Below are 27,221 nucleotides of genomic sequence, written 5' to 3' on the forward strand. Positions count from 1 at the left end.
CCCTTTAAAAATTAGAAAGGCAAGTTTATTTGCCTTGCCTAATAAGCAAGGGATGGATGTTTTTATGTAAGAGCATCAGTTCTCTGTGAACAAAACGGGACACTAGCACCACCTAGTGTAGGTAAATGGACCTTTCTGGCCAATTTGTAATGTTTAGCACAAGGTGTGTGTTCATTTCTCCCTAAGAAATTGCTTCTTTGTTTAAATAAAGAATGCCGCCCTAATGATTCTATCTAGGACAAAAAAAATTCATTGTAACATAAATTGGGGCGAAAAATGTATTTTGCAGTGCAATTTTCTTGTTTTCTTTTTTCCTTAATTATAAATTAAGGAAAAATATGTTTTAATATTATAATGTTTAAATATTTGTACAAAAATACTAACATAATATTTAGTGTAGTCATTAAGTCAGTGTATTCATTCGTATGAATCTTTTGAAATGACTTGAAACATGAAACCTTTTATTCAACTGAACAAGTACAGGCTGAGTAACAACTAGTATTGCAGGCAATGCAATTAAAATGTCTTTGTCCTGATAAATTTGTTTTTAGAGTTAAGGGAGCCCTTCACCAAAAACATTGTACAATAGTGTAAGTGGTTACATAGAAGTGAGTGTAACATAAATCAGTGATCCATGATTTCCAAAAACAGTTTAATTACATTCACTTTCCTTTGCATACAAGACAGTGTATTTCCCTTGCAATCTGCATTGCAAATTACTTCAATCACTTTTAAAAACAAAATTAATAACCGTCTCAATCTGCACAGTGATAATGGCAAGCAACTACCAGATGTTTGACCAAATAAATAATGTATATTTAAAACAGCTGACCAACTTGTTTAATCAATTAACAGAACAAATGAATCATTTGATCATTTTTTAAGTGACTTTCCCACAGCCAACCATCTAAATGTGCCAAAGCATGAAAAAGCCAAACAAAAAATATTCTTGGGCAGGTTTGAGATTTGTAAATTAAAACACTGAGAATTCAGTCCTAGCTGCATCTCCAGCTTTAAAAGTTTCATCAAATCTCCTCCTTGTTTAGTCCTCAAACAAAGAGAAAGTGCAGTCAGTGAGGGTCTTTCTCAAAGGGTGGAGGTCTGAGGTTCAGCAAGTCCATGTTATCACCCAGACTTAATCAGACCTTTATCTCTCTCCCTCTGACTGTCATACTTCCTCTTCTGTATTGTTCGTTCTCCAAACAATAAAACATTCCTCCATGCTAGCTAGGGATTGAAAGAAGTCCATTTTCATCTGCAGTGTCTAAGATCTTGCATATTACGGGCGACTCGACCTGTGGCAGAATGATAACCAAGATATTTGTTATCCACATTACACTGTAACGTAAGCCATAACATCAAAACACAATGTGCTCATCACTGGAATCATCTAGGGCTGTACAATTAGGAAAATCGAAAATTGCAGTCTCAAAGTCATTTTGCTTCCCACTCACCCCAAGAACATACTGACAGGTCTGAGGTTCCAGCATGTAAACTGTGACAGCATGAGGAGACTCTGACTCCTTACACCTGAGACAGAACAGGTAGGTGTTAGTGGCAGCATTCAAGAACCAAAAAAATCATCAAAAAGTATAAGAAACTCACTTGAGCTTGACTATAACCTGTCTCGGTTTCCCTGTTAGGTCACAAACATCTCCATGGCCATAGAAGTGAGATACGAACCTGATGACGTATCACCAAGACAACATTATTATTATTATTATTATTATTATTATTATATGAGTGATTTGATTTTTTTTTTAAAATTATTATTCAGTTGTTTTTTTAAAGCACCTTGTACATTACCAGTCAAAAATTTTTGAACAGTAAGATTTTTTTAAAATGTTTTTAATGTGAAAATCTATTCTGCTCACCAAACCTGCATTTATTTGATCCGAAGTACAGCAAAAAGAGTACATTTCTGAAATATTTTGACTATTTAAAAGAACTGCTTTCTATTTTAATATATTTTAAAATGTAATTTATTCTTGTAATCAAAGCTACATTTTCAGCATCATTACTCCAGTCTTCAGTGTCACATGATCCTTCAGAAATTTTATTACTTTTATTATTATTATCAGTAGTTAAAACAGTTGAGTACATTTTTTTCTGGTTTCTTTGATGGACAGAAAGATCCAAAGATCATCATTTATCTGAAATAAAAAAATTTTTGTAACATTATACACTATACTATTGGAGCTTAGAGTCAGTATATATATATACACACGTTTTTTTTTGGAAAAGAAGTTAGTAATTAATACTTTTATTTAGTAATGATCAAAAGTGATGATAAAGACGTTTATAAGGTTCTATTTCAGGTAAATGAAACTTTCTGTTCATCAAAGAAACATCAAAAAATTTCTACAGTTTACTATCTAGCTGTTTCCAAAATCATAATAATAATAAATGTTTTTGAGCAGCAAATCAGAATATTAGAATGTTTTCTGAAGGATCATGTGACTTAAGTATTGATGCTAAAAATTCAGCTTTGAAACCACTGGAATAAATTACATTTTAAAATATATTCAAATGTTATTTTAAATAGTAAAAAATATTTAAAAATTGTTTTTGCTGTCCTTTAGATCAAATAAATGCAGGCTTTAAAAATCTTACTGTTCAAAAACTTTTGACTGGTAGTGTATGTGAGGGAAATGTAATCATACCTGACTTTCTGTGCGCCATCGTCTTTCAAATGATAAGATCGTGCCACATTTTTCTTGGCCCAGTTAATATGATCCTCAGCGTTCCAGCTGCCCACCACCACAATGTTCTTCCCATGTTCTTTATCCTTCAACCAAATAAACAAAATAGAATTTAGCATCTTTCATAATCCAGACCTTCACACTATACTGGGAACTGTTATATTTTCTAAAGAATTCAGCAAATTCTTACCTCATGATACTGGTGGACGTGCTTTCCATAACAGAATTCATACTTCCACCATCCAACACCCTAGACAGAAACCAAAATATGTTAAACCGGGAATCCAACTTAAAGATCCACAGATATAGAAATCTATCCATCCATCCTCACCCCATGCAGACAGTACGAGCCACTCAGAAACTCCTTGATCAGCTGTTCGTCGGTCAGACGAGAGATGTGGGTGGTGCCAACGGTGACCTGGGCTTGCCCACCTACTGTCAGGGGCTTATGCGTAGAAGTATACGCCTCTTCCTTCACTGGAGATGTTTCCTCCTTAACAAGGAAGACAGAGGGATTACATTTTTATAATAACAATTTATAATTTTTATATGAAATGTTTTCATACACATTTCAGAACCATTTTGTTCATTTTCCAAATATAATTTATTGATGTGCTTTAAATAACCGCAACTTTAAGAGTCCTTTTGAAACTATTTATAGCAGCAGTTATTCATTACCACTCACTACTTATCCCGAAGTAGGTTAGTGTGAATGCAGAAGATAAAGGGCAAGGCCATACTTACCCTGGATCCCCTCTGATCTCTTTCGCCACTTGAGCTGAACGGTGGTTTGAGGAGCTCTTCCTGTTCACGATCCAGCTGGGACAGACTCTGAGGTCTGAGAGGGGAGCCACCCAGAGCCTGGCAAAAGATGTCATTCACCGGGGAGGACTTGAACCTGAGGAAAGATGGGCTGGATTATGTCACAAAGGACTAAAAATGTATTATATGTTATTATTTATTTTTCATTGTATGCGAGGAATAAGTGTTTATTTCTTGACATACATATTCAAGAGCAGTAGTAAATAGAAATCAATAACGAATATTTATGCACTTGTTTAGTAGGATGAACTATGGAAACTGGCTTGTGTGCGTACCTGTATTTCGGGTGAGGACAGAGGAGGGGTGTGAGCACCACTACTTCATACTGACAGGTGATGACCTCTGCGATTGTAAGGATCTCATGTTTTGCCTCCGGATGGCAGACGTACAGCACCGTGGTAGTGCGAGGTTCATTCTGTCTCAAAGTGCATTCAGTCCCATGTCCCATATCTACAGGATAGTATGGTGTCAGCTGACCCTCTATATTCTTTGTTGGCACCTGGGAACACAAAGAGAGTTTAAAAAAAAAAAAAAAAAAAAAAAAAAAAAAAAAAAAAAAAAAAAACTTAGGTGACATGCATTTCCCAACTTTTTATTTAACAAACCTCTGTGTTGGTGTTTGATCCTTCTGTTTCAGAGTCGCTGGATTTTTCACTTTCTGAATCTGAAGAGCAGATAATATATTGATAAAATATGTAATACTTTATTAGAATATTTAAAGCAAGAATTACAAACTTAAGCTTTAAAATTGACCAACCTGCACTCTCTTTTTTAATCATGTTACCCAGATAGTATTCCTGAATGTTGATCTTCTGAGGGACAAAGACCACTGAATTATTTGTATTACTTAGAAATATTTAAATACAATCCATCCACATACAATAATATTTGGGATAAGTGAGAGATTTTTTTTTTTTTTTACTTTTATATTCACCAAGAATGTATTAAATTGATCAAAAAAGACAGTAAAGTATTTAATATTGTTTAAAAAAAATCAATTTCAAATAAATGTTCCATTTAAAGAATCTTGAAAATTTCCACAAAAAAATATTACACAGCATAACAGCTTTCAACACTGATAATAATATATATTTCTTAAGTGCCAAATCAGCATATTAGAATGCTTTCTGAAGGATCATGTGACACTGAAGTAATGGCTGCTGAAAATTCAGCTTTGCCATCAAGGGAATAATCTACATTTTAAAATATATATAAAATAGAAATCAGTTATTTTAAATTGTAATGATGCGTTACAACAGCATTGTTGTGCATAGGAGACTTCTTTCAAAAACACTGACAAATCTTACCAATCCCAAACTTTTGAGTACTACTACATGCATTTCTAATATGTGACCCTGGACCACAAAACTGGACCAGTCATAAGGGTCATTTTTTAATTGATATATACATCATCTATGAATAAATAAGCTTTTCACTGATGTATGGTTTGTTAGGATAGGACAAAAGTTGACCGAGATACAGCTATTGAAAATCTGTAATCTGAGGGTGCAAAAATAAATAAATAAATCTAAATATTGAGAAAAATCACCTTTAAAGTTGTCCAAATGAAGTTCTTAGCAATGCATATTACTAATCTAAAATTAAGTTTTGACATTATTATGGAAGGAAATTTACAAAATGTCTTCATGGAACATGATCTTTACTTAATATCCTAATGATTTTTGGTATACATTTTTTTTTGACCCATACAATGTCTTGTTGGCTATTGCTACAAATACACCCGTGCTACTTATAACTGGTTTTGTGGTCCAGGGTCACATATGATATAAGGAATGCAATAAATAAGCACTTCGCATGTTCTTTAACAGTATATATCATATACAATTATTTTACCTGCCCTGTCTCCTTTTCCTCATGATACTGCCGTACATGTTTCCCATGGCACACTTCATATGTCCAGTATGACTCGATCTATCATAGTTGAAATAAAAGCAAATCATATGACTCATTCTTAAAAAAAAAAAAAGCATTATAACATCTTACTTGGTTAATTAATTCAAACATTTGACTTTTTGTTACAACAAGCTTAATTATATTTTAGCAAAATATAACTTTTCCCCTTCTTTTTCTGGTTGAGGTGAAGTGTGGCTTTTTTGTGAGATATAAGCATATTTATAAACCACATGCAGAAACTGAGACATGAAACTCACTCTGTAGGAGCAGCTGCTTTGTTTGAATAATGGCTCCAGCAGCTGAGCTGGACTCGGTCCACTATACTCCTTCACATCATCCTTCAAAAAATTTATAAAATAAAACTGAACTTAGTGATACACAGAATGGCTCAAAATAATAATAACTTAAAAACCGGTCATGCATAATCACACCTCCTGGTTGCTGGACAAAGATGGCAATAAACATTTGTACTTTTCCTTTTCCGTAGTTGTCATAATAACATAGTCATCTTCTTTGTACAGGCCTCCTGACGTTGACTGCAGACAAAGGGATATTATTACACATTAGTGCATATTTAAAAGCTAATAATAACTGACAAATCCATGCCCACAGCAACAGAGAGATAAACCATACAGCTCTACTTGCCATATATGCATTTTAACACTTCATAATGCTGTTAGAAAGAATATTAACACACTAAAGCTCAAAACAAAACTGGACACATCCAGCTGTTACAAGCGACCTCAGCCGACAAGCTGACAATAAACAAACACGTTTGTATTTACAGCTGTCATGCGAAATATCCGGGTTTATTAGATGTTTTGACTCACCAAGGTGAAGTCTGCCCCGGGCCACTTGATTTTGAAGGGGATCTCATCAGTAAACACAGGAGATCCTGCACGATTTGAAGACACTCCGACCCAAATCAGCCCCAAAAACCAGCGCCAAATCACCCGCATCGCTCCTGCTGAGCCTTCAAGAGCAGTATCGGGACATTAGCAAGAGACAGCTGGAGGAGACGGGTCAGAAATACGCTTACTACAGGTAATCAATGAGATCTAATAGCAAACCGACTCCTGATAGTTTGACAAGAGTTAAAACAGGAAGCGCATCAAGACTTTGTCATCTTGCCACGTCCATTTCCGGCATCAGACGGAAATTCCCCTCAGCCAATAGCGCGCGTGGAGGCGCTGATAGTACTCCACTGCTGTCATTAGATACAAAACATACAAAAACATAAACATACAGAATAACACAAAATGTCATACATATATTTTTGTACTACTTAACTGTAATACAGCTGTGTTCGTAAGCAAATACTGTACCGTCTTTCTTTGAGTTTACGTTGTTGTTTTGTTTATACACGTTTATAAATGTCATTTTTTGTTTAAAACATTGCTTACATTATTTTTCTCCAATAATTTAGTGGCGCGATGTGCAAAAGTAAATCTTAATTACTTTACAAAACTGATTTACTGCTATTTTCCAACACATTCGGGCTGAAACAATATTTCTACAATTCATTTTCTTTCTCCAAAATATTGTTTTTATTTTAAATTACTTTGCATCTTGTAAGAAATCATGTAAATCATGTGAACAAACATGTAAAAAAAATTTCAAGAAAATTCATTTATTTGCAGCTATTCATTGTTAAATCTACATACACCTCTGTATTTTTAATGTTTTTTTTAAAGAAATTTCTTATGCTCATCAAGACTGCATTTATTTGATAAAAATACAGAAAAATAAAATGTAATATTGTGATATATTATTACAATGTAAAATAATTTTTTTCTATTTTAATATACATTAAAATCTAATTTATTCCTGTGATCAAAGCTGAATTTTCAGCATCATTACTACAGTCTTCAGTGTCACACCAGCCTTTAGAAATCATTTTGATATGCTGATTTATTATCAGTAGCCTACTAGAAACAGTTGTGCTGCTTAATATTTTTTTTTTTTTGGAACATGTGATACTTTTTTTCAGGATTCTTTGATGAATGAAAAGTTAAAGAGAACCGCATTTATTTAAAATAGAAATCATTTCTAACAATATCCTCTACCGTTCACTACCGTTTTTTGTTTTTTTTAAGAAATTAATACTTTTATTCAGCATGGATGTGTTAAATTAATCAAAAAGTGATAGCAAAGACTTGTATTGTTAGAAAAGATTTATATTTTGAATAAATGCTGTTCTTTTGAACATTTTATTCATCAAAGAATCCTGAAAAAAGTATCACAGGTTCTAAAAAATACAAATAATTCTAATAATAAATCAGCAAATTAGAATGATTTCTGAAGGATCATGTGACACTTAAGACAGGAGTAATAACTGATGAAAATTCAGCTTTGCATCACAGGAATAAATTATATTTTAAAGTATATTAAAATAGAAACCATTATTTTACATTGTAATAACATTTCAGAGTATCACCGTTTTGTTTTTTTTTTTCTTTTTTTGATCAAATAAATGCAGCCTTGATGAGCATAAGAGACTTTAAAAAAACAAAAAAAAAACAGAGGGATACATATTAGTGTAATCACATCCTTTGACAAGCTTTTTAACATGCACTACATGCATTTCAATCCTATCTTCTCAAGAGAAAATTCCCTGATCTTCAGTTTTCCTCTGCTGAGTGGCTCTGTCCCATCAAGCTTCAGATAGCCTGCTTACATCAGCCAGAGCATCCTTGGCAACCATTATATTTCTCCAGGGTCTTCATTTAAAACTATCAACCACAAATTGCTCCCAAAGCTGGCAGATGAGTATTTTCAGATTTTCTCCAGAGTCCTTATGCTTTTTCATGTACAATACACGTTTTGCATTTGGATGTGACATGTAGAGGATATTGTGAATTTAATAGCTTGTGCTATTTTCATAAGAAGCCAATTTAATCTGAATAGTCTATTATTCAGAATAGTGGCAGGCAAAAAGAGATTTTATTTCCCTTCCAGTGAAGTGGTTACTATTTTTGTAGTGAGTGTCATACTTGAATGGCCTTTCTACATGGTTTGTGGATCACTGAATGAATTATGTATTTTCATGTCATAGGTCTTTTGATGCTAGTGGAGAGCCTCTCTTAATGTCACTAGAAATGAAAGCAAAGCTAAGAGCTTTGAGTAGAAAGTGGACCTCAATCACAGTCCAATCAGTGGAGGGTAGAACCGGCTTCTTTACATTACAATCTGATGATTCTGGTGGTTAAATCTTTGTCTCACAAAGCCGTTTTTGTCACTTTTTGCACTACACTCTTTTGTCACTTAATATTTTATTTTGGTGCGTCAATCTATTAGATTACTTACTATATGAAACCATGATCCACACTCACAAAAATAGACTTCTTTTTAGCGTTTTTTACATTAATCACCAGTAAAAAACACACAAATTTCTGATTGTTTACATACACCTTGCAGAATTTGCAAAATGTTAATTATTTTACCAAAATAAGAGGGATCATACAAAATGCATGTTGTTTTTTATTTAGTACTGACCTGAATAAGATATTTCACATAAGATGTTTACATATAGTCCACAAGAGAAAATGATAGTTGAATTTATAAAAATGATCTTGTTTAAAAGTTTACACACACTTGATTCTTAATACTGTTGCATACGAATCCCTCAGTTGTCCTCAGTATGAAAAGATGGATCTCAAAATTATACAGTCATGGTTGGAAAGGGTTCAAATACACAAAAATGCTAAAAAAATTTGTGGGACCTGAAGGATTTTTCCAAAGAACTGTGGGCAGAACAAGGGACTCATGAACAACTATTACTAAAAAAAAAAAAAAAAAAAAAAACTATTATCAACTATTATTTTCTCTTGTGGACTATACGTAAATGTCTTTTATGTGAAACATCTTATCCAGGTCAGTATTAAATAAAAATAACATGCATTTTGTATGATCCCTCTTATTTTGTTAAAATAATTAACATTTTGCAGATTCTTCAAGATGTATGTAAACGTTTGACCTAACTGTACATTAAAATGTATTGTTTCCTCAGGTTTTTGTCTATGGAATGAAAGTCAGAAGGGTCCAAAATAACACTGGACCCCAGTGACTTTTACTGTATGAACGAAAGAACAGAGACACAAAATTATATATGTGTTCTACAAGAGAGTCATACAGTTTCAGAACAACACAAGGGTGAGGAAATTCTGCATAATTATAATTTTTGAGTAAACTATCATCTTAAGAACAGTAATTTATTCAATAAACAAAAGAAACATAGCTGGATCCTGACAAATATGATGTATTTCTCAAGGTTGCATCTCTGTGCTAATATTTAGGTCATCATAGTGGCTGAATACCAATCCTGACAGCTGTCATGTGAGGCTTTTGTTAGGAACAAAGAAAAGCATGTCAATGCTTTCTCTATTGCAACCAAAACATAACTCATGCAAAATGTATATCTACTAATATCCCATCAAACGTTTCTCTCCCCACAAAAAAAGGCATTTCTGTTTCTCTCACAGAAAAACAATGAGCTTCTTTTCAACGTTTTCTTTTGTCTCTGAAATAAAGCCCAGCCACAAGGGTTTCTCATCCAGTAGAGGGCGTAATCGTTCTGATAATTGGGTTTGTGCACCCCACGTTTAAGGTGATGTCCTACAGTTGGCAGCGTGCTTGGCAATTACGTCTATCTGCCGGTCGAAGTGACCAGTGTGAAGCAGCCTGTGTAAGGACACCGAGTCAGCGTTGGCTTTGGACAGAGGAAATGACATAATGACCCTATGAAGTCCCTGCCTACGTTCCAGTGCTCTTCGCGCAGCGTCTTGGTGCCGGGGTGTGGTCTCATATTCCGTCCACCAACACTGGAATCTCTCTCAGCCTATTCTGCCTAACTTAAAACATCCTCCAGATTCACATCTCAAATGCGCTCCGTAATTAGTTCCATATGATGAGACGGATGCTCTACTACTACTACTAACCGCGCAAGGGAAAAAAGGTAATTTTTGTCTTCTGATGAAGGATAAAGTAGTTCTTTGTATGTGCACTTTGAGTTTTACTCGTTTTCAATGGCTGTCTGTTCACTCCTGATGCTTGTGATAACATAGCGAAACATTTCAGTGAAACACTGAAATAACCAGAAGAGAAAGATTTATCTGCTACTGTGACAAATATATAGTGAATGTAAATCAGATGTTACTAAGCAAATCTGTACTTTAAAAAAAACAAAGCGACATTTTTGTTGGCGAATTGACAGCTGTATGTTACCTGCCGGTGAGTGTGAAGTTTACATCAGGTTTAACTTGTTGTCCAAACGAGGCGCACCCTGTAGTATAAACCTAGTAACGTTACAGATTGGTCGCTTCTCTCCATGTTATTGAAAGAATCTTTTCAGTCAACAAACATTTCTAGCACTGACTCATATTTTCAGTTGACTCGCTTTTGAAGCGTGCGACTGTTCTGGATAATTCGTAGACTGACTATAACACGAACCAATAGATTTCGAGAATGATTCTGAATGAGCCTTTCATTGGTTGAAAGTACTGAACGAACACGCCCCTTCACTAGGCTCATCCATATATCAAATAAATGAGGATTCTCATTCTTAAACTAGAAATAATTTATTTTATAAAATAGCTGTATTAATTATATAAGGATGTTTTGTTGACAGAAAAATGGTGGTGCTGCTTTCTGAATCAGCTTAGTGTTTTTAAAGGACTCATGGATTTTTTTGTTATTTTGATATGTTCCTTGAGGTTTACTTATAATGTTAATAAAGTTTTTTGCACAAAAACAAAAAACATAAATGTGTGGAAAAATTGTTTTCAACCCTCATTCTGACCTTTTGTCTGAAACAACCTGTTTTAAGAGGCGTGTCCTTTAAGGCTTGTCAGGAATCTGACACTGCTATGATTGGCTAACGTCATTGCATAGGAAACAATATCAACACCCCCTCACTATTGCATGTGAATGTTTTGACAACATGATCCAAAAAACGGTCATTTCCAGACAAAGCATTATGAAATCATTTACTTACCGTTTGTGATGCAGCTGCAGTCAGATCTAGAACCACTTCATCTTTCATCAAAGGTTTCTTTGTGAACTCTCAATGTGCTTTGTTTACAAAAGAAAATGCTCCGTTCGATGCTCGGACACAATCCGGGATGCCATTTAAAATAAACTATCCACTTGTTCCCTATGCTGGGATCCTTCTGATATCTGTACAAAGATGTGAACGAGCCATTTAAACCAAACATGTCAAAGCGAATGTTCTTCGCTCTATTTGTCCTATTGACGACAGACTCAAGCACATGGGCTGTGCCAGAAAGCGAACGTTTATATGTTTACTGTATCCAGTATAGACAAGATTTATATTTGCTTTTGACACAACATGACACTTAACGCTGGCCTATGGTGAGAAGATGACTATTTGTCGATGCCTTGCTCTGGAGGCAGTGTTTATGCAAATGTTTGTGCCTGGGTGACATCATCTTGCACCTCAGATCCAAACGAGCCATTTTTGGAGCTTGATTAAATAAATGCTTTGTTAATAATGAGGAGGACGTTTTAAGCTATGAAACTTACAGGATGTTTTAATGGTACAAAGACCTCTTATATGCCAAAAGATCAAGACAAATTTGATTTCTCATGTCATGACCGCTTTAAAAAAAATGTATTAAGACTTGTAATGCGGAAGAATCACTTGTTGCCAGGTATTTGCTAAACAAGAGAACTTGCAGAAAGTGAAGTGAACTATTCAGTGAACTGATGCAAATGTTTCGAGTAACTATTGAATCAAAACCATCTTGTAGCAAATAGATTTTACATTTTATCAGCCTAGAAGTAATCTGGTTCATTTCTACACATATGACTGGTAACACTATTTGATTTAATAAAAGTTCACACTTTTTCTGTAACCACTAGCAGAGAGTATGCTGATAACATTGCACCCTCGGACTGAATGTGCTTATGCCAAAACACACAGTAGACACACAACAACATAAGTAACACTGTGACATTTCTGTTTCAGACTTTGCCCCGTGTCCTGAGAGACTTTCACGTGTATGAGCTGACAGTAATGATAGGGACAGGTCTCATCTTGCTCTTTGTGCTAGCTAATGGTCTTCTCAGTTCTCTCACAAACACTGCTCTTAAAAGAACTAGTTTTTCTTGAAAATGGCGCATCCTACACAGTAATAAATGAGCACATTCTTCACAAAGACGTGAAGCGTCTGGTTAAGAGTTGGACTCATTAGCTTAATGATCCGGTCGCACAGGTTCTTGAGTCAGAATGGACAACTTTTATGATGATCTTTTTGTTTGTTTTGGTGTTTTATGGTCACTATGAACCTGAAGACTCTTTGAAACGTCTCCTTTGTTGTTCCACTGAAAAAAAAACAATAGCTTATTGGTTTGGAACAACATGAAGGAGAATAAATAATGACAATTTAATTTTTAAGTGAGCTATTCAGAATCACACAAAGAGCCTTTGGGAAATGTAGAAGTTTGCAAACCACAGTGTATAAAATATAATAATTAAAAAACTATTAATCATTTTTTCACAACATTCATGTGGGTTGATTTGCAAAAAAGGAATGGGGGGAAAAAACCCTGAACTTTATGCCTCTTTGTTGCAACCATGCTATTTGAATATTGGCTCAGGTAGATTTTCATATTTCACATACAGTTTTTTACATGTGCAACATATCTTGGGAGGTGCTTTCCATCTGTATTTATAAAAACTGTGTTCTGGTTAACATGATACGGCTGCCAAAGTTATTTATGCTTATACTTTTCTCTCTCTGCAGAGGATTTAGTGGAGACAGGAGGAAGTCAAGACTACATGATAAGGATGGGAATCCTTCAAGTGCTGAAAACTCAGTTTCTGTGCCATCTCATCATCTGTTATGTATTCCTAGTCAGTGGAATTATTATCAACCTGGTGCAGCTTTGTACTCTACCACTGTGGCCCATTAACAAGCAGCTTGCACGCAAGATCAACTGCAGATTGGGTTATTCCATTTCTAGTCGTAAGTCCTGCAAGCTGTCACATGTGAGCTCACATCTTCCAAATAAAGATACTGACACATCCACCATGATGCAACAAGTTTCCAGTGCTTATTTTGTCTGCACTAAAAGCAAAGACTGCATGATGTCCCAAAATCACATAACTATAGTAACAAATTAAAAAGTGGTCAGTAATATTTGTCAGTCATGGAGATCAGGATTGTTTAGGACAGATTGCATTGTACTAGGATTGTATTGTAGGATGCACAAAATGTAAAACCATTATTTCCTGTTTCAAAACCTCAAGTGTTGCGCTGAGGGTAAAAAAAACAGGAAGCTGGTATTTTTGAATATTGCAAATCACTCTAACATCTATTTACATACATACAAAGATGATGAACTTGTTAGACTACTACACATTCATTAATATGTAAATGCATTCTGCATTATGACTATATGCATCATAATCCAGTATTTTTTTCTGTTTCTTCAGAATTGGTGGCATTGTTGGAGTGGTGGTCCGGGACAGAATGTACACTTTACACAGATCCAGAAAGCTATAAATTATATGGCAAAGAAAACGCTATTGTTGTCCTTAATCATAACTTTGAGATCGATTTTATGACCGGCTGGACCTTCTGCGAGAGATTTGGCGTTTTAGGGGTAAGACAACAAATACAGTTATATAAAAAACTTAACTTTCCTACAACATAACTAGTGTGTAATTCAAAGTGGTTCTTAATTTGTAGAAATACTGATTTTTTTTAAAGGGACGGTTCACCCAAAAATAAAAATTCTGTCATTAATTACTCACCTTCATGTCGATCCAAACCCCAAATCTTAACACAAATTAAGATATTTTTGATGAAATCCAAAAGCTTTCTGACCCTGCATAGACAGCAATGCAACTACCATGTTCAAGGCCCAGAAAGGTAGTAAGGACATCAATAAAAGTATTCTTGTAGCTTCATAACATTACAGTTGAACCACTGATGTCGCATGGACTATTTTCATGATGTCCTTACTACCTTTCTGGGACTTGAACGTGGTAGTTGCGTTGCTGTCTATGCAGAGTCAGATCTCCTGGATTTCATCAAAAATATCTTAATTTGTGTTCCTAAGCTGAATGATGGTCTTGCATGTTTGGACTGACATGGGGTTGAGTAATTAATGACAGAATTTTCATTTTTGAGTGAACTGTCCCTTTAAGACTTAGTATTGTCATGATGCAAATTTATTGTGGTACTGTCACACAATGGCTTTCATCATATTTTGTTTTCAGAGCTCAAAGGTGTTGGCAAAAAAGGAACTTTCCTTTGTTCCTGTGATTGGCTGGATGTGGTACTTTCTAGAGATTGTCTTCTGCAAACGGAAATGGGAAGAGGATCGCAAGACAGTAGTGGAAAGCCTGCAGAACCTTCGGGATTATCCAGAAAACTTTTGGGTAAATTTTAAAATCTCATTGCACATTTTATTTGATTTGATTTTACTAGATGTCAGATTTCGCTATTCCTTTATTTTAAACACAATTAGTTAAAGGAATAGTTAACTGGTTCACATAAAAATTTATATTCTGTCATGATTCACTGACCCTCGTGTTCCAAAGCTTGTCTGTGGAACAAAAAAAGGGAGAATTTTTGAAAAATATTCAGGCAGCTCTTTTCATGTGACAAGTTTGTTTTTGGTCCAAAAAAGCACCATGAAAGTAGTGGTAATACATTTGTTATTCACTAAAAAAAGAATAGTCAGTTTTTTGGGTGAACTGTTTCCTTAACAAATACACAACAGTTCAGGTTCTTAATGCTGTGTTGTTACCTGAATGATCCACAGCTGTTTTTCTTTTTGTTTTTTTTTAAGTGATAGTTCAAATTCTTTGGTTTTTCAGCATCTTTGTGTATTTGAACCCTTTCCAACAATGACTGTATGATTTTGCGATCCATCTTTTCACACTGACGACAACTGAGGTACTCATATTCAACTATTACAGGAGGTTCAAACGCTCACTGATGCTTCAGAAGAAAAAAACGATGCATTAAGAGCCGGGGGGTGTAAACTTCTGAACGGAATGAGAATGTGTACATTTTTCTTATTTTGGAAAGGGTCATTGTTGAAAAGGGTTCAAATACACACAAAATGCTGGAAAACCAAAGAATTTATGGAACCTGAAGGATTTTTCTGAAGAACAGCAGGCAATTTAAGTGTTCAGGATAAACAAGGGACTCATGAACAACCATCACTAAATAAAAAAAACACAGCTGTGGATCATTCAGGTAAAAACACAGTATTAAGAATCAAGTGTATGTAAACTTTTAAACAAGGTCATTTTTATAAATTCAACTATTATTTTCTCTTGTGGACTTTATGTGAACGTCTTTTATGTGAAATATCAGTACTAAATAATAAATAACATGCATTTTGTATGATCCCTCTTATATAGGTAAAATAATTAACATTTTGCAGATTCTGCAAGGTGTATGTAAACTTTTGACCTCAACTGTATGTCCTGTATTTTAACTTTTCTGTTTCCTGAGGTTCATGTACATTTTTGTGTTCATAGTTCCTGTTGCACTGTGAGGGCACACGATTCACAGAAAAGAAGCACAAGATTAGTATGGAGGTGGCAGAAAAGAAAGGTCTACCCAAACTCAAATACCACCTTCTACCTCGGACCAAGGGCTTTTGTGTCACGGTCCAGAACCTCAGGGGAACGGGTGAGAGCTTCTTGGCCTTTAAGTAATGATGAACCTGTAGTGACAATGCTTTCATTGATCTTTCATTGATCGTTGATGTTTTTCAAATTAAATACTTTTGGCCGATGTAGCCCATAAGAATTTGGTTCGCTGACTTGGTTTGTGTCTCCTCTGTAGTTACTGCTGTGTACGATTCTACACTTAATTTCAGAAACAACGAAATGCCAACTTTACTAGGGGTGCTCAACGGGAAAAAGTACCATGCTGATTTATATGTGAGGTAGGAATAAAAGAAAAAAAATCATCTTCGCATTAACCTTTGGCAATATTTGACAGCCTGTTGTTTATTAAATGCACTGTGATAATGTTTCCTGCTATAACAAAGTTCAACATGCAATCTGCATCGTCCAATCATTTATAAATGTTTTGGTTTAATGACTTGTTATATGAATCATCGTCAGTTGCAAGATCAAGATAAACCTTCATGAATTTCCTTGTATGACTGTTAGGCGGATTCCTCTGGACACAATCCCAGAGGATGAGTCTGAATGTGCAGCCTGGCTTCACAAACTCTATCAGGAAAAAGTAAGTGCACTACCTGTCTTAAGTGGAGGTGTTTTTGTGCTGGTCAGTGCTATTTTAGTATAGTACTGTATGCATTAAAATAAAGCGCGTACACTATTGTAATTTTTAGAATGGTTGTGGATCAGAGATCTCCATGTAAAACTGATTGTGCAGACCAAACCGTAAGTCATAGAGACTTGAAACTTGGAGGGATGGTAGTATTCACATCGCCTATAATATGACCAAGGCTTGCCCCAATCGGCCTGATGGGGGTGATACAGCTCACAAAAATACGAAATCACTCATAACTCCTAAACCATCAGTCGCAAACTCATGTCGTTGGATTCCTTGGCTCATGGCAGACAAAACGCATGTCTCAGATTCAATTGTGAGCCTGGCGAAATTTTTGGGTATTGTGCATTTTTTGAAAAACGTTTGCAAAGTAGTCCTAGTTTTTTCGCCCAATCGGAGCCAAACTAGTGCACAGTGCAAGATTCTCAAAAAACATGGCCGCCATTGGCCGACAAAGTTTGAGCACCTTTTAGACAAGGAAACTAGTGCAGTGATTGAGAAGATCATTTAACAAACCACTTTTGTGAACTAGTTCTAGGTTTTTTGCTTAAAAAAAACACTAATAAAGTACAATTCTCTGGACTCTCTAGATCAATAATTATCAAAAGATTTTGAAATGTCCCATTTGGGAGGCAATAACGGGGATTGTTTAGAAAAGGGGCCTGTCCCAATTTACGCAAAATCCTATAAAGCCTAAAGGAAAACTCAAAACTTCACGAAACCTGGTGTGCACATGCGACAAGTGATTCTAAACAAGCATGCAGAGTTTTAAGGAGATCAGACCACAGTTGGCACTATAACAGTCATAAATGTTAATAAACATAATATTTCTAGGGTAAATTAGCTGGATTTGCCAAAAATGCTTTTTTAAAATCATTGATTTAAGTTGTTACAGGCTTGCTAAGTGTCTTTTTTCCAAGTCTGCTTAAACGCCTTAAAGCACTTGAATCCTGGTAATTGTTGCCTGCAGCTATAATTTATTTTTTTTAAATATATTTCTATATAGCTTTATTTTATTTCAGTTTTTATACTTAAACAAAAATTAGAACCGAACTGAAATAAATTATTTTTCTTCTAATATTTATATATTACTTCTTCTTTATAAAGAAAAGATTTTAATAGTTTTAGTTGTAGTTACCACTGGTGTTGCTATTAGCCTATCAATAGTAGACAAAGGTGGGCACCGAGTAATTTTTGTTGCAAATCTCACACAGGATGAGTTCCAAGAGCATTACAGACAGACAGGACGTTTTCCGGGTCCTATTACAAGTCCTCCACGCCGACCTTGGGCCCTGCTGAACTGGCTGTTCTGGGTTTGTTTGCTGGTCTACCCTCTCTGCATGTTACTGCTGCAACTGCTGCTATCAGGATCCACCTTCACTGTCGTCTGTACATTTGTCTTCTGCATAGCAGGTACTTGGGATAAGGACAAGGGCATCAATTTCCTATTGATTGTAATTTAAGCCAGTGTAACTAATAGCAAAATAATAAGATTGCAGCAGATGATCTTTTTTTTGTCATGAAACAAGGAATTATATACTGCTGCTATTTTCCTCCAATCTGTTTTTGTCGAAAAATAAAAATATAACGGAGGCCAATTAGGTGCTAGAGAAGTAAGTATATCAACAACTTCTATCTGGATTTACTGCATGCTGGTCAATTCATAAGCGCATGGATAAATGAATGACACATTTTAATGCATTTAAAAATGCCCTTAATTATCACAGCATGTGAGAACAGGATTAAAGATTCATTTCAGATGTAAAAGTTTCATCTAAACACTAAATGCACACAAAACAAATCCTGAACTACATGATTCAGATATACTGTGAGAAATCATGTATCTACTAGATATTGTTTAAATGAAGCTTTCATTTCAGCCTTTCATTTCTCCTTAGTACAGGGTTCCCACATCTGTTGACCACGATTACTGGAAAAAACTATTTTTTAAAAATGAATTTATAGAGAAATGTCTAGTGGATGATGACCAAGCATAACTAGATCCATATTGTTCTAGCATTTACAAATTTCTTTGACTTTTCCAAGCCTAAAATGTAAAGTTTAAAATTCCCTGATATTTCTAGGTTTTCCATGTCCGTGGGAACCCTGTTAGTATTATGATCTAATGTAGTGGTTCTCAGCCTTTTTGACTCTAACACAGCAATTGTCCAACACAATATTTATAGGCTATTTGTGAGAAATGAAGTTTTTTTCTCGCAAATCCAAGTTTGTATCTCGCAATTCTGACTTTTCTTCTCAGAACTTTGTATTTCACAATTTTGACTTTTTTCCTTAGAATTGTGATATAAACTCGCAATTGTGAGTTCTAAAGTCAAATTTTGAGGGGGGAAAAAAAAGACTCAGAATTGAGTTTATATCTGACAATTGAATTTTTTGCAACTGCGATAAAAGTAAATGACTTTTTCCTTGCAATTGCGCAAAAAGTCAGAATTGCAAGATGTAAATTCGCAATTGCAAGAAAGTCATTGAGATAACTCAAAATTCTGGCTTTTTCACAAATGCGATTTTACATCTCGCAATTTTGACTTTACTTCTCAAAACTGAGTTTGTATCTTGCAATTCTGACTTTTTTTCTCAGAATTGTGAGATATAAACTCAACTGCGTGTTATGAAGTCAGAATTGTGCAAAAATATAAACTCAATTCTCAATTGACTATTTCTTAGAATTGCGAGTTTATTTCTCAGAATTAAGTTTGTATCTTGCAATTCTGACTTTTTTCCCCTCAGAATTGTGATATAAACTTTTTTCAATTTTCAGCAGAAAAAAGACTCAGAATTGTAAGTTTATATCTCACAATTGATTCTCGCAATTGCGAAAGTCAGATTTGTGAAATGTAAGCTCGCAATTGTGAGATAAAAACTAGCAATTCTGACTTTTTCTCAAAATTGTGATATAAACTTGCAATTGAAAGTTATAAAGTCAAATTTTGAAGGGGGGAGAAAGACTCAATTGTGATCTCACAATTCTGACTTTTTTCTTGCAATTGCGAGTTTACATAAACTCGTAGATAAACTCAGTTGCGTGTTATAAAGTCAGAATTGTACAAAAATATAAACTCTATTCTGAATTGCGACTATTAGAATTGCGAGATTATTTCTCAGTATTGAGTTTGTCTCGCAATTCTGACTTTATAACTCACAATTGACTTCATTTCTCAGAATTGCAAGTCCTCAAATTTCTGAGAAAAAAAATTTAAGAAAAAAAGTCAGAATTGCAAGATGTAAGCTTGCAATTCGAGAAAAAGGTCAGAATTGTGAGATAAAAGTCACAGTTTAGCTTTTATTTTTTATTCAGTGGTGGGAATGGGTTTTCATAACGTTATTGAGGTAGAAAGTGAAATTTTATAATTTGAGTTTACATTATATATGAGTTTACATCTTTGCTTTTAGAATTTTAGAGTTTAAAGAAATTACAGATAAATCTATTATTTTAATAATAACTTTATACATGCATATACACAAACACTCTAGTGGGCCCCCAGTCCCTCTGGTTGAGAACCACTGATCTAATGAATGATATTATGAACCTAAATGCCTGTAGCCCTAGTTTATTTATGAAGCATGCTAATGTGATTGTCTGTTGTGTTGTAACTGACAAATTTTCACTTTTATTTACAGTGTCAGTTGGAATCCGCTGGATGATTGGACAGACTGAGATTGACAAGGGTTCGAACTATGGGAATAAAGACATGCAAATGAACAATAACTGAAAAACTGACAGAATAACGGTCAATAATCGGTCACACTGGATGATAGAGGGCAGTTTCACAACCGGAACTGGCGTTAGCCAAGTTAAACCACATTCCTAAATGAAATATGAGGAAGTTGCCACATTAAGTGTTCAGAAAGACTCGTTTGAATAACTTAAAACACTTCTGTTTTGATTTACATCATGTGTAGGCTTTTTTTTTTCTTTTAAGAAACAAGTAGGCCATTTTAAAAAAACGGTCTGTTTATTAATATTCTTTTTTAAATATTGCAAACACTGTTGGAGGAGCAGAGAACCAGCAGTTGATGTCTGCGTAAGAGCATGTTTGTCCACCTATCCGAGTGCAGCAGCAGAAAGGCGGAGTCAGACTGGCCTCTTCCCTCTCATTGGTTGATTATGCTCTTGTACACCCAGATGGTAAAGGCACGCCATTGGCCAGCGCAAGGCTGAGCCGACGCAGCACAACTACTTATAGGCTTAAATATGAATTGTTAACAGTGGGCTCTGCAGCAAGGCAAACAAAAATACCATTTGAACAAAACAAAAAATTAAAATTAAAACCTTCTCTACTGTGACTTTCAGCCCCAGGTTTGTATGTTTTCTTCAGTGAACGCTCATTGAAATTGTACATACAGTCAGTCAATGCCAAACTCCCTCCAACTCCCATTCTCTGATGCTTTGTGCGGAGAACGTCCCTTGAATTAAAGTCTCCTAACATATTCCCTGTGACTTATTCACCAACAAAGTGGCTATTAAACTTCAGCTTTACAATATGCTTTGTACAAAGAAAACCCTAACCCTATTCTTACAGTATGTACATAACGCACACATCCAAACATTTCATCCCATGTTACTGTACATGTAAGACTTGCCCCGCGTGGCGAGGGGCTCGTAACGAGCAGAGCTTGTCTGTTTTTCCTTCGTCCTCCCTCATGCTGTGAAGTAGTGCTAGCATTTATGTAAACATTAAGAGAATACACGTCTTTCCCAATCACTCTTCATCTGTGCAGACCTGCAATTGAAAAGACGAGACTGAAATGTTAATGCTGTTTTCATCAGCCTCATCCAAGCAGCCAATCAGGTGACAGAATAAAATTAGTTTTTTTTTACCTAAACCAAAATTAAAGTTTCTGTTTAGCCCCAAAACCGAAACTAAAGTTTATTTTATAATCAATAAGACCACATTTATTTGATAATAAACACATGATAAGCAATTAAATTACACTTAAGCCAAGTTTTTATATCAGCTTTTTTCATTATATAATTGTTTCTACTAGTGTTGTCAAATCAATTAATCGCATCCTAAATGAAAGTTTGCGTATACATAATGTGCGTGTTTGCTGTATATTTACACGTATTTATAAATACACAAACATACATGTATATATTCAAGAAAAAAATATTTTGGATGCAATTAATTATGATGAATCGATTTGACAGCACTGGTTTCTACTCCAAATTTCAGTTGAAATATAAACTTAGGGTGACTATAATAATAATGTTTTCTTGACAGATTTATTCAACCTGTTTCAACATTAAAGAGAATCAAAATGGTTTTTTTTTGTTGTTGTTGTAAAATTTACAAATTTAAAGCTGAGACTCAAGTAACAGAGAGCAAGGCTTATTGCAATTTAAAATTCAAGTGTATTTAATAATCAATTAGACCACATTTATTTGATAATCAACACAAATAAAAAGTATAACAAATTGCACTTAAGCCAAGTTTTTATATGCAACTTTTTAAATTATTCAATCGATTAATCACGTCCAAAATAAAAGTTTGTGTTTACATAATGTGTGTATACTGTGTATATTTATATGCATATAGAAATACACACATATACATGTATATATTCAAGAAATATAAGAGAAATTGTTGAAATATAAACTTAGGGTGGCTGTAATAATAATAATAATGTTTTTTGACAGATTTATTCAAGCTGTTTAGATATTAAAGAAAATTAAAATGACATTCATTGTTTGAAGTTTGTTATAAAATTGACAATTTTGAAGTTGAGACTTAAGTAACAGAGCACAAGGCTTATTGCAATTAAAAACCTAAATTAAAGTTTATTTAGTAATCAATTAGAGCAGAATTATTTGATAACACACAAATAAAAAGTATAAACAATTAAATTGACATAAGCCAGGTTTCCATATTAGCTTTTTTATTTATATAATTGCTTCTACTAGTGCTGTCAAATCGATTAATCGCGTCCAAAATAAAAGTTTATTTACACATAATATATGTGCACTGTGTATATTTACAGCTATTTGTAAATACACACACATGCATGTACATATTCAAGAAATATTTATTTTGGATGCGATTAATCGTGATTAATTGATTTGACAACTGGTTTCTACTCCAAATTGTTGTTGCAATATAAACTTAGGGTGACTGTATTAATAATGTTTTCTTGACAGATTTATTCAAGCTGTTTAGACATAAAAGAGAATAAAAATGACATTCATTCTTTGAATTTTGTTATAAAATTGACAATGCACAAAGCTTATTCCGATTATTGGATGGTAGACACACTACAAATAATGTTTTTGTGAAGTTTTACTCACATATCAATGGACTAAAAGATTATTCAAATAAATATCCATTAAAAATGTGAAATCAGTATCATCAGCTCAAGCCCTACTGTCCACACAGTTTTCGCTCAATAATTTCAGCCCTCCAAAATTCATTTTTTGCCAAATATTTTTGGTTGCCAAATTTTAGTGCATCACTAAAATAAATCATTGGTTGCTGGTGTTTAGTGAGAATTTAGTTGTGTCAGTGTCTGTTTTCATGTTTTTTCAAGTGTGTAACATGTTGGTGGATGTACTAGAAATGCTGGTTGGATCTAATTTGGGTAACAGATTGGAAATTTGGCCTTCTGTACAAATTTGGCACAGAAGCCTGCGCCTCATCTCCTTCATATGTGTGACCCCATGAATCAGCTGAAGGAAATAACTAGCTGTATCGGTGAGAGGGAGTTTGTACCTTGACAAAGGGGTGGTCCAACAGGGCGCTAGCGGTCCAGCGCCTCTTCGGTTCACTCTCCAGGCAGTGGGCCAAGAAGTCCTTCCCCTCTGTGCTCAGCTTTTCAGGAATGGGTGGTTTGTGGCCCATTCCCACTTTATACATGATCTGGAAGTTATGCTCATATTCGTGCCAAGGTCTCTGAATTAACAAACAGGATCAAACATGAGTTACTAACAGTAACATGACGTTTGTCACCAAATGATGGTACTACAAGATGAATAAACTTTAAAACCGGTGAATACTTGAATTGAATCTTTTGTTAGAATTTGTGGAAATCTGATTACGTTTTAGGAAGCCCTATCCAGCAGTACCAATTTGGTTGTTTAGGCCTGTGTAAGCAAGCCCTGAAAATTCCTTTTGATATAGTGTTGAATGAACGCATAGCGGACATGTTTTCACAACAGTATGCCATCTTCAAACCAGTTTGGACAAATGATGGCAGATGGATAATGAATTAGACAAAACTCAAGTATAAAATATGCAACATAGACCAGGTTTTTACCTTTCCAGTGACCATTTCTATGAGAACACAACCAAGGCTCCAGATATCAGCAGCACGACCATGACCTTCACCCTTTGCTCTTGTGATGACCTCAGGAGCCATGTAAGCTAGAAATGAGAAAGAAAACAATATATCTTGAGATAATCATCACAATGCTACAGATGTCAAATGTTATTTTTATTATTTGTGACCATGTTTCATAAAACCAGCCATAAGGGTCTATTTTTTTAATTCAGGATTGAAGTACGGTTTGTTAGGATAGGACAATATTTGGCCGAGATGCAACTATTTGAAAATCTGGAATCTGAGGGTGCAAAAAAATATCTATATACTAGAAAACTGCCTTTAAAGTTGTCAGAATGAAGTTCTTAGTAATCAAAATTTAAGTTTATATATATTTACGGTAGGAATTTAACAAAACATCTTCATGATCTTTACTTAATACCCGATTGATTTCTGACATAAAATAAAAATCAATAATTTTGACCCATACCATATATCGTTGGCTATTGTTACAAATATACCCGTGCTACTTATGACTGGTTTTTGTGGTCCAGGGTCACATTTTTATACTATTATGCAATTTATACATTTTTTTATTAGCTTTTATTTTTTGTTTCAGTTTTCCTTTTAATTTTAGTTTAAGTTTTAGTACATTTGTTATGTGCTTTTGTCACTTCATTACTTGTAATATTTTTATTCAGCTTTCATTTATTATTTTAGTTGTAGTTTTAGTATATGTAGCACTTAAACTTTCAGTTAGTTGACAAAGGAATTTCTAATTTTTGCTTAACTTAAATCTTTCATCTAATATTTTATTTTAGCTTAATTTCATCTAACGAAAACTATTTTAATAGATTTACTTAATAATAACACTGATGCTAGATTGACAGACTTTGCATTTAAGCTGTATTTAACACTTACATTTACTTTTATATTTTAAATTTTAAAGTATTACTGCCATTTGTTAAACATTTTTGATACTTAATGTTACAACTGGTAATTCTGTAACTGGTGTGTAATTGTTAATTTAAAAAAAAAAATGTAATCATTAAATGAAATAATGCAGAAATAAGGTAAAGGTATTATATGAAAAACTGTTGCTTTATTAAAAATGTTGTAATGTTATAAAGTTATTTTTAAATGAATACTTTCTGATGTAATTATGACAAACCTGCTTGTTTACAATCTTTATAATTTCAGATGTTTCAGAAACTATGTTCTTCAGTAAAAACAAGTGTTACTGAGGGAGAAAATTAAATTTTATGAAAACTAAAATTAAATTAAAATGAAAACAAAATATAAAAGCTATTGCAAAATATTAATAAAATACCACAAAAAGTATATGAAAATACTAAAAAAAAAAAAAAGTTTGGATCTTTTTTATACTGCTCAAGTCTTCCAGGAAGCGTTTAAGTTTGCCAAGTGACTCTTTATCATGATATATGATGATACCATTCAAAGTATAGGATCCTCTTTTGTGTTTAATTTTTGACAGCATTGGTGATAAAAACTTTGAAAACAGTTTAAAACAAAGGTCTAGAGTTTTACAACGAAAAGAACATGTCTTTTGAGGTCAACAATAAAGATAGTGTTTCGGTATGCCAGGTGTGGCTTTGGGACACATCACCATACCTTCAAAAAGCTTGACACGCCCTCTGGTGTCTAAACCAGGCAACTACAACTTTAAGTCTCTCACCTGCTGTTCCCAGTGTGCTGTTCACCTCTCCAGGCATGGTCTGAGCATTGTTCTTCAGCTTCACTGAGCAGCCAAAGTCCCCAAGTTTTATCAAGCCCGAAGATGTGAGGAAGATATTGGCTCCTGGGGAGTAAAATAATAAAAACTTGTAATACAATGATATAAAAAAAACTGAGTAACTGAGGAAAGCAAATCTTGGCGGATAAATGAAGACCTTTAATGTCACGGTGGACAATGCCATGTTCATGAAGCACGTTGATTGCCGTCGTGATCTGCTTGCTGTAGAGGCGGATGACATGTTCCTGCAGACCCAGTCTAGACACTTCTTCCAGGGTCCCTTCATCACAGTACTCCATAAAGATATACATCTCTTCCTGCAAGAGCAAACGAGAAAGAATGAGGAATAAAAGTACAGAGACAAACAGATCTTAACATAAACACACACAAATCTTTTTACCCTGTGCAATTCAACACCAAAGTAGCGGACAAGGTTAGGATGTTTGATTCCTTCAAAGATCTTCAGCTCATCTGCCGTTTCCTTTATGGTTTTGTGGTCATTGGGCTGAAAGCGAATCTGGAAGCAAATTACAGTTAATGAAGTGCTTATAGTGCAGTGTATATGCACTGATCAAAATTATGAAACACAACACTTTTGTATTTGCCCCATTTTTCATGAGCTGAACTCAAAGTTCCAAGAATTTTTCTATGTACACAAAAGGCCTATTTTTCCTCAAATATTGTTCACAAATCTGTCTAAATCTATGTTAGTGAGCACTTGTCCTTTGCCGAGATAATCCATCCACCTCACAGGTGTGGCAGTCAGTATCTGGTGTGACCACCATTTGCCTCACACAGTGCAACACATCACCTTCACATAGAGTTGATCACGTTGTTGATTGTGGTCTGTGGAATGTTGGTCCACTCCTCTTCAATGGCTGTGCAAAGTTGCTGGATATTGGCAGGAACTGGAACACGCTGTCGTATACGCCGATCCAAAGCATCCCAAACATGCTCCATATGCTGGCCATGCAAGAACTGGTATGTTTTCAGCTTCCAGGAATTGTGTACAGATCCTTGCAACATGGGGCCGTGCATTATCATGCTGCAACATGAGGTGATGGTCGTGGATGAATGGCACAACAATGGGCCTCAGGATCTCACCACGGTATCTCTGTGCATTCAAAATGCCAGCAATAAAATGCACCTGTGTTCGTTGTCCATAACATACGCCTGCCTATACCATAACCCCACCGCCACCATGGGCCACTCGATCCACAACGTTGACATCAGCAAACCGCTCACCCACACGACGCCATACACGCTGTCTGCCATCTGCCCTGTACAGTGAAAACCGGGATTCATCCGTGAAGAGAACACCTCTCCAAAGTGAGAGACGGCAGCGAATGTGAGCATTTGCCCACTCAAGTCAGTTACGACGACGAACTGCAGTCAGGTCGAGACCCCGATGAGGACGAAGAGCATGCAGTATCTCAGCAAAGGAGAAGTGCTCACTAACACAGATTTTGA

General features: G+C 34.8%; 3 protein-coding genes across 8 annotated transcripts in view; 1 reads left to right on the forward strand and 2 right to left on the reverse strand.

Moving 5' to 3' along the window:
- Positions 1-440: 440 nt before the first annotated feature.
- erlec1 (endoplasmic reticulum lectin 1) lies at positions 441-10,803 on the reverse strand. Of its 2 annotated transcripts, none has more exons than XM_051125310.1 (15): positions 10,662-10,803; positions 6,269-6,645; positions 5,870-5,974; positions 5,696-5,776; positions 5,379-5,456; positions 4,282-4,333; positions 4,130-4,188; positions 3,800-4,023; positions 3,447-3,600; positions 3,034-3,195; positions 2,893-2,952; positions 2,664-2,788; positions 1,606-1,683; positions 1,455-1,530; positions 441-1,295 (listed from the first exon to the last, which is right to left on the reverse strand). In XM_051125310.1, the coding sequence occupies exons 2-15, from the start codon at positions 6,395-6,397 to the stop codon at positions 1,224-1,226; spliced, it is 1,455 nt and encodes a 484-aa protein (XP_050981267.1). In that variant the 5' UTR covers positions 6,398-6,645; positions 10,662-10,803; the 3' UTR covers positions 441-1,223. The 2 variants fall into 2 exon arrangements, with proteins under 2 accessions (XP_050981267.1, XP_050981266.1); XM_051125309.1 differs by having other exon boundaries at positions 4,282-4,336; positions 10,662-10,802.
- agpat4 (1-acylglycerol-3-phosphate O-acyltransferase 4 (lysophosphatidic acid acyltransferase, delta)) lies at positions 10,026-21,292 on the forward strand. The gene is made up of 9 exons (XM_051125311.1): positions 10,026-10,392; positions 13,202-13,423; positions 13,894-14,063; positions 14,683-14,844; positions 15,958-16,111; positions 16,268-16,370; positions 16,600-16,675; positions 17,941-18,139; positions 20,366-21,292. Exons 2-9 carry the CDS (start codon positions 13,237-13,239, stop codon positions 20,455-20,457), a joined length of 1,143 nt encoding a protein of 380 aa, XP_050981268.1. The 5' UTR covers positions 10,026-10,392; positions 13,202-13,236; the 3' UTR covers positions 20,458-21,292.
- A 34-nt stretch (positions 21,293-21,326) lies between these two features.
- Positions 21,327-27,221, reverse strand: part of map3k4 (mitogen-activated protein kinase kinase kinase 4) — a 41,656-nt gene continuing 35,761 nt past the window's right edge. For all 5 annotated transcript variants that reach the window (XM_051125302.1, XM_051125304.1, XM_051125305.1 and 2 more), the window contains 6 exons: positions 26,152-26,268; positions 25,909-26,068; positions 25,695-25,817; positions 23,996-24,102; positions 23,452-23,631; positions 21,327-21,468 (listed from right to left, as the gene is read on the reverse strand). In XM_051125302.1, the coding sequence (XP_050981259.1) occupies positions 21,448-21,468; positions 23,452-23,631; positions 23,996-24,102; positions 25,695-25,817; positions 25,909-26,068; positions 26,152-26,268 (708 nt within the window). In that variant the 3' untranslated portion in view covers positions 21,327-21,447. The remainder of the gene's footprint in view (positions 21,469-23,451; positions 23,632-23,995; positions 24,103-25,694; positions 25,818-25,908; positions 26,069-26,151; positions 26,269-27,221) is intronic.

The sequence above is a fragment of the Labeo rohita genome, chromosome 13, assembly GCF_022985175.1.
Source record: "Labeo rohita strain BAU-BD-2019 chromosome 13, IGBB_LRoh.1.0, whole genome shotgun sequence".
Lineage (NCBI taxonomy): Eukaryota > Metazoa > Chordata > Actinopteri > Cypriniformes > Cyprinidae > Labeo > Labeo rohita.

Bases quoted from the DNA above. Each gene is read 5' to 3' on its own strand.
- agpat4 (XM_051125311.1), top strand. From the start codon at position 13,237: ATGATAAGGATGGGAATCCTTCAAGTGCTGAAAACTCAGTTTCTGTGC. The intron at 16,371-16,599 runs GTAGGAATAAAA...TATGACTGTTAG, and splicing joins CATGCTGATTTATATGTGAG to GCGGATTCCTCTGGACACAA. The intron at 18,140-20,365 runs GTACTTGGGATA...TTTTATTTACAG, and splicing joins ATTTGTCTTCTGCATAGCAG to TGTCAGTTGGAATCCGCTGG.
- erlec1 (XM_051125309.1), bottom strand. From the start codon at position 6,397: ATGCGGGTGATTTGGCGCTGGTTTTTGGGGCTGATTTGGGTCGGAGTG. The intron at 5,777-5,869 runs GTGTGATTATGC...AATTTTTTGAAG, and splicing joins CTTTGTCCAGCAACCAGGAG to GATGATGTGAAGGAGTATAG. The intron at 5,457-5,695 runs GTGAGTTTCATG...CAACTATGATAG, and splicing joins AAAGCAGCTGCTCCTACAGA to ATCGAGTCATACTGGACATA.